Source organism: Daktulosphaira vitifoliae, unplaced genomic scaffold (genome assembly GCF_025091365.1).
Source record: "Daktulosphaira vitifoliae isolate Bord-2020 unplaced genomic scaffold, ASM2509136v1 Scaffold_3, whole genome shotgun sequence".
NCBI classification, from domain to species: domain Eukaryota; kingdom Metazoa; phylum Arthropoda; class Insecta; order Hemiptera; family Phylloxeridae; genus Daktulosphaira; species Daktulosphaira vitifoliae.
Genome location: NW_026099574.1, coordinates 26,888,387 through 26,911,050, shown reverse-complemented (window position 1 = coordinate 26,911,050; position 22,664 = coordinate 26,888,387). Strand labels below are relative to the sequence as shown.

Sequence of the window (22,664 nt, the reverse complement as noted above, 5' to 3'; positions counted from 1 at the left end):
TTAAAAATTAATCATATAGAGTTACATTTTACTATTTGTTAATTTTAGAAAAATTAAAACTTATTTAAGGTGTGTGTTAAATACTTAATTGTGTAAAAATCTGAAAACCTTACATTACTGTTTTTAGGTTATCATATCATTAAATTATTCACAAATTTATTTATTTTTATTTAATTAATGTTAATTTTAATATTACTAATGTTTAAAAATATTAGTTCTAAATATATTTAAAACTTAATTAAATGAATAAAGCAGTATTATTTTCATTAGATATTTATGTAAAGTTTTTTTTATATTACACTAAAATAAATTATGTAACTATTTATTAAGACTGTTCTCATTTAATTAGCATTTATAATATAAGATAAGTTAGTTTTATTATGCTCAAATTTATGGGGCCATTAATATAAAGTGTTACTTAAAAATTGTTTTATTTTTTTTTTTTTGCTTTTAAAAGTGCCTTATTGAATAAACAATATTTATTGTCAGTATTACTTGCACATTCAAATTTTTTTATTTTTAATTTTCATAGAAATTTAAAACTTGAATGGTTTATCAAAATTATAATTTTTTTTTTGTCTTTTATCAAATTATCATTGTCTATTATAATTTATTTTTAAGTTTCTTTTTTTTCATACTGGAAAATTTAAGTGGTAATGTTTTCTTTTTCGAATCAATGCATAATATACTAAATTTATCTAAGAAAGTGTTTATTTTAAGCCAATTTTTTAAAATAGAAATGATTTTATAAAATCACATTTTGTGCAATTTTTTTTTATTTTTATATTTTTGTAGTAATTTATTATAGAAGTTATATTTTAGAAAAAAATATTATCTAGTTTATTATTTATGATAAAAATGCCCAAATGTCTATGTTTGAAAATTAATTTTCAATTTATATTTTTTGTTAAGGTAATAAAAACATTTTTTTTTTAATTTGCCTTTTCATTTAAAAAATTTTTGTAAATTGATCAATATTCCTGTGCGATATCCTTATTTTCTTTTTATTATCTCTTTTATTCATGTAATGATTCTTTTTATTTAAGGCTACTCCCAGTAGTACACTCAAATGTAAAATTTTTCATATGTTCTCAGTAATATAGGAGAAATTTTTAATTTTCCNTAAAAATTTTTGTAAATTGATCAATATTCCTGTGCGATTTCCTTATTTTCTTTTTATTATCTCTTTTATTCATGTAATGATTCTTTTTATTTAAGGCTACTCCCAGTAGTACACTTAAATGTAAAATTTTTCATATGTTCTCAGTAATATAGGAGAAATTTTTAATTTTCCTAGGAGAGGCTTTAAATATTCACATCAGACGATCGATTTTATTTATATTTTTATATATTGGTTTAATGTCCATATGCCATACCATAGTATCAATGAATAAAAATCCTCTTATTTGGGAAAGGATGGTATGGTTAAAGCATAAAAAAAATTTACTTGATTTAAATTTGATTTAAAAATTTACTATAATTTGTTAATTAGTAATCAAATAAGTATGCTGCAAATAAATATTGAACAAAATATTGAGATTTTTATATAAATTTATTGTCAATAGTAATTATATTAGTTTCTGACCACATCAATCTAATCAACTACAGTTTTGATTTACTTATAAAAATTCCTATTTAAAGATATTAATTTTACACTTATATTGAGCCAAAAATTAATTATGGTAAAAATGTTCTTATAAATGTTCGTGAATATCAACTTTACATGTAATTGCAAATTTGAAATTAACGTAACAAAATGACTGAAATAATTATATTTTTATCTCTAATATTTAAAAAAGTTTTATTTTATTGACTTGTATATTTATCATTATCTAATTAATGAATTATTTTATAACTTTTTGTTTTTGAACTATTAATTTTTCACGTTAAAATAACAAGAAACTTGAAAGTTGTCATTCCTAGTTAGTGATAGTAGTCAAAGGCGAACTTTGACTAACGTATTCGTGTTTGTAAAATTGATTTCAAACCCTTTTTTATTACTCTCATTTCTTTTTATGGAGCGCTACAAATATTTTTTGGAGCTAGCCACAATTATTGTTTACCCCGGGCCGTTGGACTATTAGTCCACTCCGAATGGTAGTCTACTTTTCATTGAACTCAAGAATTGTATTTATTATTAAAAAGCAATACGATGTAGGCTTTTCATTTAACATGTGCAGCTGCACGTCATTTATTGTTTAAAATACATAGTGTTTTCAACTATAATAATGCTAGGAATTTAATTTAACATATGCTTAACAATTGATATTTTATTTGAAAAAAGTGGTATACTACATTTAAAGGTATGAAGTTTTATCTAGAAATCAAACTAAGTTTACTTAGTTTACAAGCAAAATAGAAATGTTCAATAAAACATGTCATTATGGTAGTTATTAAAAAGCCATGTTAACTTTAATTCGATGTTATAGGAATTATAACATGTATGTGATATCAAAAGTTAAATCAATGAAAAGATAAAAAAGGAAACATTTAACATAATAATGCCTTCAGTGATGGTATTCGAGAGGTTTATGAAAGTAAGTTTAGTTACGTGTCATGTAATTGAAGGCGTAATAACAAACAACTCTAGAATTGATAAAAAATGTACAATAATAATAATTTACAAATATTATTTTTAAAGTTTCCGTATTAATGATCAAACATAAATTATAAATTACATTTATGTTACAAAATCTGAAACTTTTATAATATTAAGTTAATGTAAAAGAAACATTTTTTAATAAAATTAATTATTAACGAAAAATTGAAAATCTTTTACTATTTTTTATGCAATTTTTTATTTTTACATAAAACAAATCTCATGTACAGTTGAGATGAATTATTTATGAATGAAAATATTAATTTGGATGATATTGCTACATAAAGTGCCGTATTATCTAATAAGCACTGGACTAATTTTCAAACATATTTTTACTAAAAACATTGTGATTAGAATATTTTTAGTAAAAATTTATGTCATAGCCTTAATTCTGCGTAGATCAAAAAGGAAATAGTTTATAAACATTTTTTTAAAATTAGTGCTTAAAGCCTACAAATAGCTTAATCTGGCCGTGGTTGAATGATAATATATGCACACGTATAATTAAAACATCTTATATGCTATCCAATGTGATAGTCGAATTAAAGTGTCAATTGAGGAATTGTGGCCAAAATAAAAAATTTTGACCACACTTGACTTTTGAGTCCACATAGTTCTATATCTGTAACTAAATATTACAAATTTAGAGCTAATAGAAAAAAATATTTTAGAGGTTCCAATAGTTTACTTAACAAAAACCATGGCACGTTTCATTTGTAGGCTTCTGTGTTGTTATGAATACACGCAACGTGGGTATTTTAGCATTTGGGTATCGTAAAATATTATTCCGCCGGATATATGGATGTGTTTCGATTATACCTAATTTTGTCCGACAGTAAAAGGAGAGTAAAAAAATATGGTTATCGAAAAATTAAATGATATAATATACAGTTGATACAATAAAAATATGTAGTGTTTTGTTATAACGGGTACCTCAAAAATGAATCAGGTGGTCAAAGATATTATGTATACACACAATAAATTTTTGTATCCAAAACATAATGTTATCCCAAGGCCCTATTGTAAGTGTCCACATAATCATTATTGTTCTGTGTGTGCAGAGCGAACGACATATTTCAAAAAAAAAATGTGTATAAACGAGAGGTCCACACAAAAAAAATAAGAATGAATAGAAAAGAAAATATCACCACCGCAGTTACTTATACACAGAAGCCGCGTCTCGTCTTGGTGGGGTTGTGGCGGTAGTGGCGTCGCGACTAAACAAGTGGTTGCACCCCGCTCGCAGCGCACCCTGTTGGCAAAACTCAGTACCACGGGACCGGCGGTCGACGGACGGCACATCGCGTTTGCAGTCTGTGTACAACAGTGTTAGTTTCTCGCCGACGACCGTATCGAACGGACTGCTCACGTCGTTCATCGAAGTGACGGTAGTGTTCGGTCGCGTGTATAAATCGAACGGAATAATTGAAATTGTACAATAACCCAACGGAAACAATTTTCGCGTGTGATGTGTGTTCGGTGATGTTTATAAAGTGATTTTTTTTTGTTATGCGTGAAAGTGTATTAAAAATGGCATGTTTTCCGACTGCGTTATTTTTTGTAGCTGCGGTCGCGATGTGGTTGTGCGCGCGTACTGCGGAAGCCAACAACGGCGACCCGGTGTGCGACTGGCAGCGATTAACAACTACCGACGAAGCTCAACCGTTGCGTGTGGTGCTCAAATGTTCGTTGAGAACCATCAATAATGCGGACGCAGTTATATCAAATCTGACGTCTGCTCAAATGGATATGATCACCAGTTTGACGCTTAAATGTAGTGACGTTATATTTTTTGAGAGCAGCCTCGAAAATAGTTTCTTAACCCAGCTCCGTAGACTGACTCACTTGGACTTGGAGTACTGTAAAATTAAATACGTGCCGCCTGTCGTGCTCAGTACATCTCGGGAACTGAAACAGTTACGCATCCGTACGCACAACGCTGACTGGTCTGCTATGAACATGGATTTCCATTCGGACAGTTTACGAGGTCTTACCCAGCTCAGGGAACTCGATTTGTCCGACAACAATATTTGGAATTTACCTAAAGAACTGTTTTGTCCGTTAGTTGGCTTGAAGTATTTGAATCTTACCAAAAACAGACTACAGGACGTGTTTGAGCTCGGTTTTTCTGATTGGGGTAACGGGCCTACTGCTCCCGGAAAAACTTGTAATACCGCCTTGGAAGACCTTAATCTGGCCAACAACGATATTATATCAATGCCAGACAACGGGTTGACCAGTTTGAGAGCGTTGAAAAAATTATTCCTCCAAGAAAATCAGATTAATCAAATTGCCGATCGCGCTTTCGTCGGTCTGTCATCGTTAAACGTACTGAATGTATCCAGCAATCGTCTGTCCGCTTTGCCTCCTGAATTGTTCCACTCCACGAGGTATTTACGCGAAGTGTACCTACACAATAACTCAATTAACGTGTTGGCTCCAGGACTCCTAGAAGGCTTGGATCAGCTGCTCGTGTTGGACATGTCTCATAATGAGCTGACCAGCACTTGGGTGAACAAGGATACATTTTCCGGACTAGTCCGTCTCGTAGTGCTCAATCTTGGTCATAACCAGCTAACGAAAATCGATTCTCATATTTTCCAAGACCTGTACAGTTTGCAGATTCTCAATTTGGAACACAATAATATAGAAACGCTAGCAGATCGGGCGTTTGTAACACTTAGTAATCTACACGCGCTCACCTTATCGTTTAATAAACTCAAGCGCATCGAACCTATGCACTTTTCCGGTCTTTACGTTATCAATCAACTGTTTTTGGACAGGAACCGCATAGAAGTCATCGACGAGTCAGCATTTCAAAATTGTACCAATCTTCACGATCTCGGATTGTATGGTAATGCTTTAAGGCAAGTACCCGTTGCCTTATCCAAACTGCACATGTTGAAAACGCTAGACTTGGGAGGAAACGCTATCAAACACGTTCATAACACGTCTTTCGACGGTCTCGACTTGTTATACAATTTAATATTGTCCAACAACGAAATATCCAACTTGACTGCGTATACCTTCTCATCAATGCCTCTATTACAAGTACTCAACTTGGCTTTTAATCGGCTCGTCCACGTCGACCAACACGCGTTCGGCACGTCAAGTACATTGCACGCTATCCGACTAGACGGCAATGCCCTGACCGATATCAACGGCATGTTCGACGGTTTGTCTCGGCTCGTATGGCTAAACGTATCTGATAACCGCATAGGTAAATTCGATTACTCTTACCTACCGTCCAGCGTCGAATGGTTGGATATGCACAAAAATCAAATCAGAGATTTAGGAAATTACTATGTTCAACGTGACGCCATCCAAATAAAAATGTTGGACGCCAGTTTTAATCATTTGACCGAAATTACGGACACTTCTGTACCAGACAGCGTTGAAAGCGTATTTCTAAACAACAATTTGATTCACAAAATAAAAATAAATACATTTTTACGCAAGGCGAATTTGTCCAGGGTGGTGTTGTACGCCAACAAAATGGAGTACATTGACATAGCGAGTTTACGATTGGACCCAGTGCCCGAATATAAAGAGTTGCCTCAATTTTACATCGGTGACAATCCACTGAAATGCGATTGTACTACTGAATGGTTACAGCGAATCAATCAGCTCAGCGTACAGCGTCAACATCCCCGTATTATGGATATGGACTCGATTATGTGTCGGTTGGTACATTCAAAAACTGAAAAATACAAACCCCTGTTGGATTTAAAACCGTCACAGTTTCTATGCGAATATACGTCACATTGTTTTTCCGTTTGCGAGTGCTGCGATTTTGACGCGTGTGACTGTGAAATGACTTGTCCCGACAACTGTACGTGTTACCATGATCACGTGTGGTCATCTAACATAGTGGATTGTTCGAACGCTGGTTACAAGTCGATTCCGGCTCGTATACCGATGGACGCCACAGAAATATACTTGGACGGCAACGACTTGGGAGAATTGCCCGGGCACATATTTTTGGGCAAAAAGAAACTACAGGTACTGTTCATGAACAATAGCAACATAGTCCTGCTAAATAACAAGACGTTCAATGGCGTACCCGATCTAAGGGTATTGCATATGGAAGATAACCGACTAGACAAGCTCGACGGCGGTGAATTTGAAACCCTGTCAAAATTGAGCGAACTCTATTTGAACGACAATCGAATTACCAGCGTGGCCAACAAGTCATTTGCACCCCTAAAATCTTTACAAGTATTGCACCTAGAAAATAATCAAATCAACGAATTTCGGCCATGGCAGCAGCTCAGTGGTGCAAATTCACTGACTACAGTGTCGTTGGCTGGCAATACTTGGTTGTGCGACTGTGATGTTATTGTCGGTTTGGATGGATGGCTTAAAAACAATGACTATCCATCTTCGACGATGATGTGCTCGGACAAAACGACAACTGTTGTTAGCGCCATTCAAAAGTGTCTCGCCGAACGCGACTCGGGCCCGAGTATCCATCGGCCGTTCTACAACACATCTGTGTTGGGCACCGACTATGTCCCGTTCGTGGCCGCCAGTCTGGCGTTATTCATCGTAGTGTTCGTGTTGATCGCTCTCGCTCTCGTGTTTCGCGATGATCTGTGTTTGTGGGCACACTCTCGGTACGGAATGCGTGTGTGCAAATCACCGCCGGGCGAGACAGACAAACTGTACGATGCGTATATGGTGTACAGTATTAAAGACGAGGAGTTTGTGAATCACATATTGTCTAGTAGTCTCGAACGTTTCGGATACAGTATGTGTTTGCACTACAGAGACATCCACGTCATCAGCCCGGTTTATCTGATGGACAGCTTTTTAGGTGCGTCCGACGCGTCCAAGAGAATTATCGTCGTGCTGTCGTTGTCGTTCTTGCAAAACGAATGGGAAAAGCCCGTGTTTAGAACGGCGTTCCAGGCGTGTGTAGAACGAGCGAAAACGAAAAAACAACCGGTGGTCGTGCTGTTGACCACTACGATCACGCCTGATCGAGAGCTTCAAGCGCTGCTCAAAGCGTGTGACGTGGTCACGTGGGGCGAAAAACGGTTTTGGGACCGACTCAGGTACCTGATGCCGGATCCCAAACCCCTAGGCGGCACCAGTGACCTCAAGAAAGTGATATGCGACGGCCGACCGGTGGCCAGGTACACGGCGGCGCCGACGTCTTTAGAAGCGTGGATTCGCATGAGTCCCGCGTCCATAACGCAATCCCAAGCTCCCACGCAGAGCTCGTGCGTGTCCGAAGAATCGTCCCAAAGGACGACAGACGAAGACGAGGACCCGTCCAACCACAGTTACGTGTCCATCGATTACCAACAAAGGCACAAGCTACACCACGTGTATAGTAGTATACCGGACCCGATTTACAATCAGGCCGGTGGAAGGACTTACTTCGTTTAGTCGGTGAGTACTTATTTATTTTTTAACAGTTTTATTTTAAGTTTGTAAAAAAATGTTCAATAACTGCGAACGCACCACAATGTCTAAATTACGTATCCAGTCTTCTTATGTCGAGATAACTACTGTAATCTATCACTTTCACTTTAGTACAAAACTTGCAGTAATCACTGTCGTCGATATTTTTCCGCTTAGAAATTATCTCAAGTCCTTTTATAAATTTTTTTAATTTTATTAAGTTATGACGACCCCAATAAGTTTGGTAGACGAAATACGTTAAAATTCCTTGCCTTGTAATCGAGACGGTGCACAACATGGTGCAGCGACGGGTTAATAATAACAATAATTCGGCACACATCGCTGTTTAATTATTGAGTTTTCGATCATTTGTCGTTGGTAGTCTACCATCTGTACTCTATATTGCTCACTAATTGTTCTTTAACCGTAACGCGTACGTGCATAATATAAATTGTTAATTAAACGCATCCCCCTTTTCTCGGTAATCTCGACACGACCATCGAGGGTCACGGATTCGTTTTTCGCGTAAACGTTATAATCCGGTCGGTCTGATAACTTAATAATTATAATATACTCTAACACGTATAATGTTTTTATCGCTCACAAAACGCCATTTATTTCTGAGGTCAATCAAACTATTTAGGGTGACTGACCCATGTAGGGGTGGAAACCTAGAAGCTTAGGAAAAACGTTTAATCTCAAAACGGATATATTTTTATCGAATAAAATAAACCAACATTTGAACGGAGCAGTCTGATGATCGGCGGCATAGTTGGGAAATTATTGGTTTTACACGAAACCGGTTCCTATTCGTGTATGCTTTATAATATACTTTTTTTTTATCTCACTCGGCCACTATTTTTTCTCCTTCACTATTTCTTCCATAACGATACAACGCACGCCCAACGCGCGTTAATTGTCGCCGTCCTGTTTACATACACATAGACTAACGCCAAATAAACTGTTCAATCGAATACTATGAATTTCACGAATAAAAGTCTCCGGTACGAGTCAATTTTTCTCTGTGCCGACATTCCTGCCTTTGCGCATCCATGTGTACACCACATGACACATCGCCTCAGGAAGAAATGGGTACTCGAAAAAAAACGAACAAAAAAAAAACGAACGGAACGTCGGGCCACCGTATACTGAAAATGAATGATGGCGTTCGGGTCTCCGTACAGTTATTGTTATTGCTAGCCGTTTTACGCGTCTCATTTGAGTCGCTCTGGCTAATTTTTCCAACACTCAGGTACACGGCGCACGCGGACAAGCGAGAAAACATTACATACGCAACACTCGCAGAGGTCCCCCGCCGAGATCTTCTCGGGCTCATCATAATAATAATGAAATGGGCAATAACGGTCACACGTTTTTCGGTAGTCTCGCGGACCGGCAATAACAAATGGTATGCTCATTATTTTCGTTTGTGTTTAAAAAATATACACATTGGACAATTATCATAACTCGAGTGCGCCCCCGTACCTACCGTTTTTACCAACGCACAGAGATACGCGCTAAGCGTAAAAATGATGTATTTAATTCGTATTTAATATTCCCCGGCCGCCATACACGTCTGTATGGTTATAAAGATATTAGAATATTTTCGTAGTTTGACGAGATGCCGGACAGTCCTGTTGGGTACGTTCCACGTTATTGTAATTTATGACTGTTATTAACATAATAGTACCTACATACACGTATGCTCGCGTCGTCCGTTTAATGTGACACGGCCCGATGTAGAATAAATAACGTACGGGACTGGTGTAACGTTAAGTTAATTAAATTCGTCGGAATCCAATAGGAAGTTTATAAATTCGGTTCGACGCGTAACGTGAATTCGGATCGCGTTGAAAATAATAATAACGACAATATTGAATTTTTTGGCCGCGAATAAAATAATCCAGCGTGTGTTTGGTGCCTTTCACCCGCCGGTTTTCAGCTGTTTGTTTTTTCGCCGTCGGATAATGTAATAAAACCTCTCGTGTCGGTCTCGTTAGCGTTGGGCTGTACACACCGTCGTGATAATGTAACGTATTAGGTGAATATACGAGATGCGCCGCGTTTTACACACGACCGTCCGCCCTGGGCCGTTTTGGTCGTTGCATCGGTATGCCGGCCGACGGAGTGGTTGTTGGTACGGCCGGGGGCCGGATCGGTTTCCAATTATGATTCGTATGCACGTCGAAAATTACTGTTATTACGACGAAACGGACGATTAGTAACGGACTACCTATTCACAACAAGGGCATTTCGTTCTCGACGACGTCTCGTGTTGGCGCGTCGTATGCCAAAAGAATGCGCAAAACCGCATTATAACGATAAATGTGCCGTATTCAATTATCATAACGTCCGGGCACCGATCGTATTGTTTCGGCCGTGTAAACAGACCGCGTGTCGACGAATGCCGTGTGACAAACCGTCGCCGGCATTTGCAGACCCGCTGACGGAATGCGACCCAAACGATGTCGGGCGGGGGTGGTGATTTTCGGTGCTACTGCGTGCAGTTTCTTTATATGTCGTGTTCGCGGCACAGCTCGGAATTTACTAGATGCACACACACACACACTCGCGCGCATTTCATCGTATATACCGAACGGTGCAGACGTTAGTTACCGCCGCCGCCGCCGCCTTCGGGTGTACAACCCGAGTGGGTTTGTCAGTACTGAAATAAAGAAAAAACACACCGGATTTCCACGATACCTCCTCGACCGTGTAATTTTTATTGACTCGTTTCCGTCTCTCTCTCTCTCGCGCGCGCCCGCTCGAGTACACGCACACACGGACACTCCCAAGGGCTTCTTCGCGTAATTCGTTGCACCGGAGCACGAACGTGCACGGAAAAACGTCGATATTGCGGCGAACCGGTAAACCGGTCTTGTGACGACACCGTTTTGACACAAATGTTGTGACGAAGACATCTCATGTTGTACAAAAATTAGCGCTTTACTCACGCCGTCCCGAGTAATTGTATGGCCCCGAAAACCCCAGGAAGTTTTTTTGTTGCGTTCGACAAAACTGTCGTCGTGGCGGCGGTGTCGTTTTATCGGGCGCAGCGCGAAATTTAGACATTTCTCAAGTCGGCCGATACGTTTGCGGCACACCGTCGATCGAATTTCGCGCAGAGCATTGTTCACGTGGTAGTATTGCTTGTACAGTCATCGTTTCGATTGCCATTCACGTACATGCGCACACGATTACTCGGTGCTTGTGTGTGGCCCGCACGGCACTTGTCGTAAAAAATAATAACAAGAGAATAACATAACCTACGTCACGTATAGAAATCCGTCGACCGGGCGGACTACGAAAATACACGCGGTGGTTATAACGAGCTAGAAAACGAAAAAAACCTACGAAGAGCGCGTATAAACTCATACGGACACAAGCGTAAATACAATGCCTAATATATAATAATAGGGTATCCTCCCTACGCAATTAGCGGAGTGCGCCGGTCCGGCGAAAACAAAACAAACACGAGACGAAAAAAATTGTTGCTCTCGAAACCGTGACTGCCTTAGCGGCGGCGGCGGTTGGAAACGTGGGCGAGGTACACGCAATTATTACTACTACCGAGTTATGCCCTATATCTTCTTTTTAACGTCTCGTTAACGTCCTGACGTTAAAATTATCAGTTTCCCTCGAATCTTATTCGATTCGCCGTTTTTTTGCCGCTCCTATTATTACATACACCTATATATATACGTTTTCCCTCGCTTTTTCCCGTCTCCTTTGGTAATTTATCCCGATGCCCGCGCCTCCGTCGCAGACGCCCTCCGAGGGGGTTTGCAATTAAGACGCGGGCTTTGTATGTGCGTGCGAACGTGTGTCATTAGGTTCCCCTTTCCCTCCCACCGTGTTCTTTATCATCATATAGTGTGTGTGTATTGCACATTCTCCTCGCGCCGCTACCGTCGTACGCCTTCTGGTCGCGCTTAATTGATATGTCAATTTAAGACTCGTTTACCGCCGCCGCGTGTGCAATGTCGTGATCCCGGACTGGCCACTAATGAGACGATCAAAGTTTTTATTATTGTTATTACTATTATATACATGCTGATTTTTATCTGAGGAAACAATGCCTGTTTTTTCCGTATTGTTATTTCCTTAATCGAACCGTTTTTCCGTACACTGTTTTAATAATAGTGTAATCACCCGATTTCATTATTGTACACGATTTTCATCCAGTGGTCTTATCAGTTCTCGAAGCGCTCGCGTCGTGCACGATATCTTCATTATCATACTGCCGGCGGCACGGCAACTGTATCATTCCTGTAGTGGAAATGCTCGGTGTATTATTTCGTGCTGTTTTCTTAAATTTCACTGTTTATATAAAAAAAAAAAAGAACAATCATTCAGAATTTATATTGTTTATGTTCCAAAAACATTCGGACGTTTCGTATTGTATTCGGCAGTATCGATGAAAATATCAAAAAACATGCGACGTACGTGAAAACCAACGCCTTAATTATTGTTTTTTTACATTTTTACACTGTATATGTTAAATCTCTGGTACAATGCGATCGCGATGACTATGACTTTCTTCGTCGTGACTAATGACAAAATAAATGCATACAAGATTTACCTACTTATTGCTTTAGGCAACCGTAACAAAGTAATATATATTTTAATTATCGAGATAATTTTTTTTTTTTGCCTACGTTTTCGAGGAAAAATAAATATCAACCAAAACGGGCCGAATGTGATAAGTTTTATTGTAAACGCCGCCGCCGCCGCCGCCGTCGTTCGCGCTCTTAGCACAATCCGATTATCCGCAATACAATGCGGCTGTTGTTAACATATTACATCTAATACTGTTATATATTATTATACATAAAAAGGTCAGTAACATCGCGGTGATACGACTTACGGCGTCGTCATTAGGTTTTACGTTATATTCGTGTAACGCATCGCTTCACAACGTTTTTTCTCTCCGTGTGCTCTAATCGGGACTATGGTGTTTTACCGTTAATAAATGGTGTAGAATATGACACGACGGGTTGGACGTGAATATTTTTGCACTTATTAATTGTTTTGATGCGATTTCAATGTTGACCGCCACCGAAAACGAACAATGGCCGACCATCGGCTGATGTGGGAATTTCATCGACGTTGTACAGTAATGATTTTTTTTCCACGTAAAACGTCTCGTATAACAAACGCTGTAAAAACACAATCTGCTATTATTCTTATCGTGGTAATATTCGAACTCGGTGCACTCATTATGTGTCTCAAATCTCGATCGGTTGCTGCTCGTGTCGTACCGGAGGAACACGTAGCGCGTGCTGGTCACCATTGCATCTCTATAGTACACCCGCAAGTAAAAAAATTTCGAAACTGGTTGTCTGTTTGCGGAGTACTTATATATTCGGTTACCATCACCGATAAGCACTATCGGTCGGGGTCGGTTCAGCGTACCACAATAAAATAGAACAATATCCGCGCCGAGCGAAGGTGTTGTTTGGTTGAAATATGATGAAACCGACGCTTAGAGTATCCGAGCCCCCTGCGAGTGACCGCATATTGTCTGTCGGTAACCGGACACGGGTTATTGTACCCCCTATTCTTCCTTTCTCCTCTGTGTTATTACAAAGAAGACAAAACCTAGTCGGAGTAAAAACCCCTTGTATATCAAACAGCGGCGAAAATTCCGGACGGCCTTTAAAGATTGTCTTAACCAAATAAACACGGTCGCTGTCGCCTTCGCGTAAACCGCTTAAGTAACGCGAACGGACAATTACCATGATTTTTGTCGGTTTTACCAAAAGAAACCGGAGATAAAGGTCTTCTACGAAAGAATGGGCATCTCGAGTTCAATAAGTATACGGATTTGGACGACCGAAACTTTACCCGATTTACTGGCGCGGTAAACGTGATTGAAAAAGAAACCGCGTGCGCCACTTCCCTTCTGATAAGTCTAACGATGTTATTTTTAAACGTTTTTTCGTCACATTATGATAGCCATGTGAAAACACTCGTTTGTGAATATACAAACTAAAACAAAATAATTATTGTTAATTATAACTTTGGTTACGTTAATAGGAAACGAGTAGTTTTCGGGAAGCCCAGTAAATTAATTCCGTTAAACCTTAAAAGGCCCCAGACCGTTTCCGTTCGACCATCGATTAGAAAAAAAACGTAAGCTTTTTGCATTTTTAATGGAACTAACGGCCTATACACACTCGAGCGAACGTCGATTATTTTATTGGATATATATCTCGGGCGACCATTGGTTTTTTGTAATCGATCATCGGTCTACCTGTTTCCTTGGATATTTATGTAAAACGTCTCGATTGATTGTAATTACCTCGGGGAATAAAACGTATACACCGCTGCTGTATTCGCATTCGTCATTGTCGGGTCCAAGTATATGTCTTCCAAATGGAATTTTTTTCCGTGTTTTCGTCCGAACCACGTCGTCTACGCACGTACATGTATAATTTTGTGTGCGGTCAGCATTTTGGACCGGACCGCTTCGGTGCGGATCTGGGGACGAGTTTTTTTTCACCGGTGAGCCAGGGGGCTGGACATTTAATTAAGACTCGATTTTCAATGTAAATATATCGCGAAACTTATTCTCACAAATATTTACATAGATCGATATAGTCGATGGGAACTCCTCGAACAAAACCTGTAGACGAAATACGACGACGGTATGAGATCCATTAATTAATTTCCTGCCGCTTTAAGCTCCTCCAATCGACGTGTAACGATAAAATCTTGCAAAAAGTGCGCATCGTGTGGTGGTTCTCGTGTACATAAAATCATATATTTGGACCGCAGCTGTCGGTCGTAGATTTATCACTTGGCCTCGTGTTGCATCTCAGTCGTGTTGGGGGGTGACTGTTCGAACGAAATTGACGGTCGACTTTGGAGAGTGGTGCGATTTGCTCCGAGCATAATTTTTTAGCCAGCTCGTATACGGAAAGCCGGAAAAAGATAATAAAAATATATTAATTTTATACCTATTGAAATCGTCGTTTATTAAAAAGGAGACCCCCGCGCGGTTAAGTGATCCGCGGTGGGGTGTATTTTTTACGATGGTCCAACGAGGTCGTTGGCGACGGCGTCCGCTTCGAGTATAACTGTGTCTTGACTATCCCCGTGGGGTTCGATCGGAGAACAAAATAAAATTAGAGACAATGTATAACGCGCGTTAATAAAAGTATCCGCCGTGCGCTAACCTTATGGCCGGCTCGCATTAACCGGAGTGTATTAAACGGTGAACGAACGACGAAGAGAGGTTATGTCTGGTGGAGAGAAAGGGGTGCGGTAGTAATTCGAGTTAAATGAAAAAATAAAAAACGCATCGTCGCGCCTTGTCACGCGTATTACGATTTATTTCACTTGACCGGAACTGGGCTGTTGGGCACGCACTTAAAACCTAAACGATCGGTGGACGGGTGGAAAAAATGTTTGACGGAGTGGCCCATTGTACTTTACAGGACGAGCACAAGTTACTGTCACACGTCGCAGTACGCCCACGGCTGTGTTATCGTGCAACGCATTATCGGTTTCCTGTAAACGCCGATGAGCGAGTGTGAAAGACCACCTCGGTTGAGATTTTCGGAACCGTTTTACAGTAATGATGATTTCTGTTAAAAAAATAACAACAACAACAGTTTACTGTGGTACGCAAACGCGCTCAATACACGGCACACGATAGTGAAACTATCGACTTTAATTTTATTTGTTTGTTGTTTTTTCGCTGAGCTTAATTGAATTTGCTCGTTGGACGCCGTTTGGATCTATTTATTGATGCTGTCTGATTAAAAGCCAGTCGTTCATTTCTTATTGTTTTTCTTTTCGGAAACGAACACGCCTATACATTTATCAACACTGTTATGACGTAATTGATATTCTCGGAACCTTGACCGAGATTAGCGCAAATTATTTTTTAACAAAACATTTTCCTTCTCGATAATACAATGCGACCGCCCCGCACCACAACACCGACTCATCGCACGATAATATCCAGTAATAATAGATATTACCACTATAATAACTATTATTAATTGTAATTAATAATATTCTATGGTTTCCGCCATATCTGAAAAACGTCTATGATCAAACGGTTATTAGGAATGCGCGTGTCGCCCACACGCGTTGCCGCCCCTCCTTCTATTATGCGCAGCCACACAGTACTGATGTGATAATGCACTACAATAAATTATGCGTGCCCCGAAATTGTGTACACGAACAATAAGACGGTGTACTGCGATTGTCTTTTCGTACCCCGAGCAGATGACTTGTAACTATCCATAACTTGTACGGCTGCTCTGGGAAATCGTAATAGCCCAAAGAAACCGCCGGACGCGAAACCCACGACGACGCGTGTGTGGAACTCTATACGACTGTACCCGCCGAAGCCCAAAATTCTTCAAACTTCTTTAAACTGCACGAACCTCTCAGAGTGCAACAATAACGGCAGTAATCATGTGCACCGGTCGGTTTGCCGCCGACTCGTTAAGCATACGCGCCCGTAGTGGCTCGGTAGTCGTACCTAGTTGTGTGTTATTAGGTACGTGCTGTGTCAAACCGCACGGTGCAGGATCAACTCGCGGTGTGCGGGCAACGCAGAAGAGGGGAAGGTGTTGGTTTTGGTGCGGCCGTCTATGCATAGGTTGTTTTTTCTGTAAATTCCACGCGTCGCCGCCATTCAACACTGTTTTTCGATCGTACAAATATATATATATATATATATTCCAGTTGGTCTCACCAAAAAAAAAATTATTACTTTATGTGTTGCAAGGTATCCGATCCGCCTCCTCCTACACGGCCGTCTCGTTAGCGCCGACGTGACCGCCGGTCAAAAATCCACTATCACACGCGGTATAATTAATAACTGTGGTGATGGACAGACGGGATGAGAAATTTCCTACCGGCCAAGTGCAAATGTGATTTTTAGAACAAATAGAAAGCTGCGCGAATCGACTTGTCCGAAAGATTTCCGATAAAAATGCTGGTCGGCACATTAACATCTACACGCGACGATTTATGTTTTCGACGATTATTAAAACAAAACGCTTTTTACGAGTGCCCGTCGGCGATTCTCCTCGACGGTCGTTCGCCCGCGGCCAAGCTCGTTTATTATAATATAATACCTGTATTATTGTGACGAGGCGGTCGAAACGAGAACGAAAACACACACTTACCCGCACCGTAATAAAAAAAAATTACTACAAAAAATCTCTACGGGCACCGTGCAAGTCGACCGCCGCCGCCGACTCTACAAATCGTTTTGTGATGTTCGCCAATGGATTTCATATGTAAACATTAGAACTGGAACTCGATAGCAAACGGAGCAGTTGGGAGTGTCGGCGGACCGTACTCGTTAAAAAAAGACCTAACCGACGACGGGAACTAACCGTTTATGAACTCCAATATTGACTGTTGTCGAGCGAAAAGCACTCGGAACACGTTGGACGGTAACTAGGCGTACGACATGATTTAGCATGACGTACGCTCATATTGTTGTGCTCCGTTTTCGATAGCGCTGTTACAATGTAGTGTACCGTAAGTGTGTGTCGGAGGATGCGTTTGCCTCCCCTCGATCTCTTGTTCGGCGGACGTGCAATATTGCTGTTCGGTCTATCATAACGTGACCGGTGCGGTTCGTGAGAAAAATAAACGAACCCGACAGCTATTTTAATGTGGAACGGCGGCTATGACGATACTCCGCGCTGAGTACCATCGGCTGGCGGTGAATAATAATAAAAAACAAAATAGTACGACAAAAACGCTCGTTGCCGGCCGAAGTGGAATAATAAAATAATGCGTGGAGCATACTCACCGTGATATTATAATCATTTTTCGCAATTACCGCGTTATACCGTGTGTCCGTACGCACAAGCGGCGCGTCTGTCGTTTCCGCCGACTGATGAAAAAACGTTTTCACCGGGATAATCGCGATCCCAAATATAATATATCATTGTTATCGTGCGAGCTGCAGAGTTACCGACCGGTGGTCGTAGTGCGGCGGGCGGAATCTACACGAGTGCGTACTCGAACGATCGGTAAAAAAATCGTTGGGCTTCAACGACGGACTTTTCGAAAACCTGTAAATCGTTTATGAGGTTTGGTGACTTCCGGCGATTCTTCACGGCCCTCTCCGGGGAGGTGCAGTCGCGTACTCTGATTTTCACGAACGATTTCGAAACAGATCTTGGAGCGCATCGCACTGTAACTATCAGTTGACGGGGTCGGTGCTCGTTATCGATATTATTATACATTGACGGTGTACAAATTACACTGCGGATAGGTGTAGTGCTTAACTATACTGTAAGGCCGCAGAACCCTCGAGCCACCAATTATTGTGAGGAGGATTACGAGCAGACCGCGCGCGATGGCGGCCGTACCACGGCGGCAGATAGCTAGGCACACTATTATTTTTTATGTTTTTAAAAACGTGTGATGTTTATATACATACAAACGCGTTGGTATCGGTTTATAAAACAGTTGGTCAGCGGCGGCGTATTACCGCGTATAATCTAAAATGTTGTACGCGTACTCGATGAACAAACAGAGGCTAAACTAGTTTTTTTTTTTTTTCCGTGCATCTATCCGCGTGTGTATACAACACCACAGTGATAATGATGAGCGGTAATCTTCGTGAAGACGACGTGCGTGCATCTAAACACCTATACGTATTCATAACATTCCCGTCCGCAGTGGTCTGCTGGTGTACGTAACCAATTTTCGTTACCCGTTTGTCGCAGTAAAAAATTCCTGGCGCAGATGTCAACACGTCAATCGCATTGTAAATGTTATTATTGTCCAAACACACACTGTTTATTACGGTGATGCGGCGCGAGCTAGTTTTCTCCACTAACGTTTTATTTCATATTTACCATAATGCGGTCGGTGATACGTTCTTCTGTGTATGGCTCCCCGGTTTTTTTGACCGAAATCGAGGGGAAAAAAAAATTCCCGGAAAAATATTTTCACATATTTAGTAGTAGTGCATAGGTGACGTCGCGAAAACGATAAATTACGGTTTATAAATGCAGAGAAAATACGCTGTTAAAAACTGGTTTTTTTTTCCATTTTTGAAATTTGCGTTGGAATCAAAGTCGTTTCACACTTGCAGTGATTATTTGTAGTAGGACGGTCTCGTGTCGTTATTGTTATTAAAACACGATCGACGTGTATGTGTCAATGACGCGCTACAATAGGCGTGACAACTAAAAACAACTATAAGTCTATGAAAACGTCGTTGTTATTACTGCCGAGCTTTTCATAAGCCGTCGATAGCAACTGGCGGTTGTGTATTTTATTTTTCCGTGTCGTCACCATTGTTATCATTGTCGTGTCGTGTATCTAAAAATACGCTGTTTAATAATTCTTAACAACAACATGAAAATTGCTCGGTTTCTTCGCACGTATTGATTTTACACGGCCGATATCCGGTGCGCGACTCCACTGCACGAATTGTTTTTTACAATGCCGCCTCGGATTCCAGGAAATCAACTTAATTTACGTTTTTAATTGTCCAGTCCGTTAATTTTCTACGCCAGTTTGTGGACCGCGTCGGGCAAAATGGTGTCTACAGCCAATTGCGATGGGGCACCGGCCGGAAGTCCGGTCATGGCTGCCACAAAAAACTCGATCGCTCTCTCTCCGTTTCCTCGCCGGTTTCGTCTTTTCCTCGGGGCAGTTGGAAAATGTCGGTTTTTTTATTTTACTCCGACCGGTGTTTTCCTCTATGAAATCCAGTTACTCTCGCTCGCCTCTACGATAACGCGTTGAAAAATGAATTATAAACGTTTTTTTTCCCCCTTGCAGCTATCACGCGGTAAGACCGCGAAAACCGCAACCGCCAGGATCCCCCAAAAAAATGTATTATGTATAAAGTCGAGTTGTATTCCGACGGAGAAACGGATTCGGTTTGTGTGTGTGTGTGTTTTTTTTTTGCGACATTATACGCCAATACCTCGTCAGTTTATCTCGTTCATCTCTTTCGGTATGTTTTTATTTTCACTGCCGCATTATAATCGTACCGGCGATACACTGTAGTCGGTTCAGTACGAGGAAGAGGCGGAAACAACGCGTGTACCACTTTATAATAATATAAAGGAGAGACGCTAAGACGAAAAGGTTTTTTACGGGACGTCGTTGTTTTTCATACAAATCGTCTCATTCGGCTCTTGTTTTTCATCCCTCCGTCATAACATTTACCCCGCCAAGAAGAAAACTACTTTTTCACCCCTTGAATACCCGACGGGAATTCATTATTAATACGGCCGTTGACTGCGGTGGCTCCTTCGCAATTTTAAAATATTCTCCGACGACGCCCGCCCCCGCAGTATTTCGCCGCTGTGTTTTTTACACGCTCACACGCGCTGCTCGTATTCGTGCCGACGGAGAAGATTGCTGTGGTCTTAATGACCGTAATAATATTATATCGTCGCCTCCGTGCATATCGTTTATTTTATTAGCCCGACTATGTGTACCGAATCGGTAACCCGACCGAAATCATCGTCGTTCCCCTCTTAGTGTTAAAAAGACAAATTGCGCTATTATTTTTACCATCAAATGTGTTTCGCGTAAAATTATGCATTATTCAAAACGCTGTCGTACTAATTAAGGTTTATTATTTTTTTGATTTCAGGAACGCTGACAAACTCCTCTGTACCACAGTCGCCCACGGACTGCGCGGACATTGTGGCCGCACCGCAATTATTTGCTTCTTCTTATCTGTAAACAATGAAATGAAAAAAATACCACTTGTATTATATAACGTGTACATCGAATTTATATATTGTAAATAACTTTCGTTGTTGTTTAATTTACGTTTTGTTTTAATTTATATAGATTTTATAAGCCTATTTTTCGAGATAATTATAATCGTTCGGGATGATTTTTGTTTGTATTATACCTTTTGTTTAAAAATAACAACAAAACTACAGGCTAGACATTTTTAAAAAGACTGAAATGGCCTCGAAGGTTTCTATGATACCTTGTAGCTAATTGATAAAGCCATATTTTTATAAGAATAAAAAAAAAGAAATTGAAAACTTGTATTGATACAATATATTTGTGGACATGTTATTATTATTTGTACTAGATTTTTCTTTTTTTAACTTTTTATACAAATATATTATTGTGCTTTTTTTTTTTTGGGGGGGGGGGGCAATGTCGACTGCAACGACGCGTACAACAATTTTCTGTAATAGATATATTTTCCAGTTTCAAATTTTTTATTGTATAATCGTACTTTGATACTATTTTGTTACATTTATAGGCTCTGTCGTCGCGAAACGATGTTGAAAAAGTTCCTGTAATTTTAATTTTTTTTTTTCTAAACAAAATAATATTATTAATACTTATTATTATTATTATTATATACATTGTAAACGCGTACAGGTGCTTTTTAATAAGTAGTTTTATGCGATCTGTACAGCTCCGAGTCGTTGGTAATTGTAATGTTATCGGATATTTTTTTGTACATTTTTTCAACTAACCCAGTGTACTTAAAATGAAAATAAAAGAACGGCGGACTTAAAATTGTAAAAGCCGCTTAACGGATTATTATACCCTCGTTTAACTACGTAAAATTATGATTACTATGTATTTATTATTTTCCGTCTCTGTTACTTGTACTAAGTTTTTAGTCGTCATGTGATTTATTTTGTATTATATATAATTAGGCGCACATTCGATGTAATATGTGTAAAGATAATGAAAAACAAATGATAATAGCTTTAATAAAAAGTCATAATTTATAATGCTCAACCGTGTGTTTGTTATTATTTCTGTCAAACACTTCCTGATGCTTCCAAATGAAACGACTTCTACACTTTGTGCGCGTGTTAAATGTCAACGATCGATTCACTTTAAGGAGCGACACGTTGACGTGCGACATCGCGGAGACTGTTTAATTACTTTTCGAACCGACTTGCTTGACGTGTCGGCCTGTAGACGCGAAAACAAGTACAGTAATCTCATACTTTCTCGGTAGTTGGTTTATTTAAGGGCCACGCGGTGTTGTGTTATGCGCGACGGACAAACGACTCTTATCTGTCCAAAACGTCGTCCGGCACTTATCATCACACACGATGTTGTCGGACTATAAATCGTTGTGAATCTATAAATAGATGATAATTCAAGGCTGGGATTTGTTTGCAAGCCGAGAATAAATAAAATATTCGGTCTAAGAAAAGCCAATGGTAACTGAATCAATATGTGTTTCTCACGTGTGGTCGTGGTTGACCAGTTGACGTCCTAATTGGATTTCAACTCAAAAATAATTAAAACTCAATGGACACACTGTTTTCCGGAGAAAACCCTAATTCAAAACATGTATTCTTTCGCGCGAAATGTGTAAATTTGTCGATAAAGACGCGTAATTATAGATTTGTTTACCATTCCGGGCGGAATCGATAATGAAATATCAATCCGCGGCAGAATACATTACAGTCCGGAGTTGTAATTATCAGTAACGGATAATACAAATTGGGAATTTGTAATCGAACACGGCAATGAGGAATAATAAAATGGACTTTTGTAAATAATTCAATGACGCAACACTCCAATGGTATGGACGTTTGTATCTATTACACGCGATAATCTACAAAATGTTTATCAACTAAGTGGTGATGATCATTAATAGAGCTCCGACGTATTAACGAGCGTCAGCGTATAGGCATCGATTTAATCG

The 22,664-nt window shown here is 39.6% G+C and overlaps 1 protein-coding gene across 1 annotated transcript; it reads left to right on the top strand.

The window, feature by feature from the left end:
- Positions 1 to 3,907: 3,907 nt before the first annotated feature.
- Positions 3,908 to 21,739, top strand: LOC126903336 (toll-like receptor 6). Its single transcript, XM_050681485.1, has 2 exons — positions 3,908 to 7,996; positions 20,616 to 21,739. Exon 1 carries the CDS (start codon positions 4,109 to 4,111, stop codon positions 7,991 to 7,993), a length of 3,885 nt encoding a protein of 1,294 aa, XP_050537442.1. The 5' UTR covers positions 3,908 to 4,108; the 3' UTR covers positions 7,994 to 7,996; positions 20,616 to 21,739.
- The last annotated feature ends 925 nt before the right edge of the window (positions 21,740 to 22,664 follow it).

Coding starts and splice junctions, on each gene's coding strand:
- LOC126903336 (XM_050681485.1), top strand. CDS start 4,109: ATGCGTGAAAGTGTATTAAAAATGGCATGTTTTCCGACTGCGTTATTT.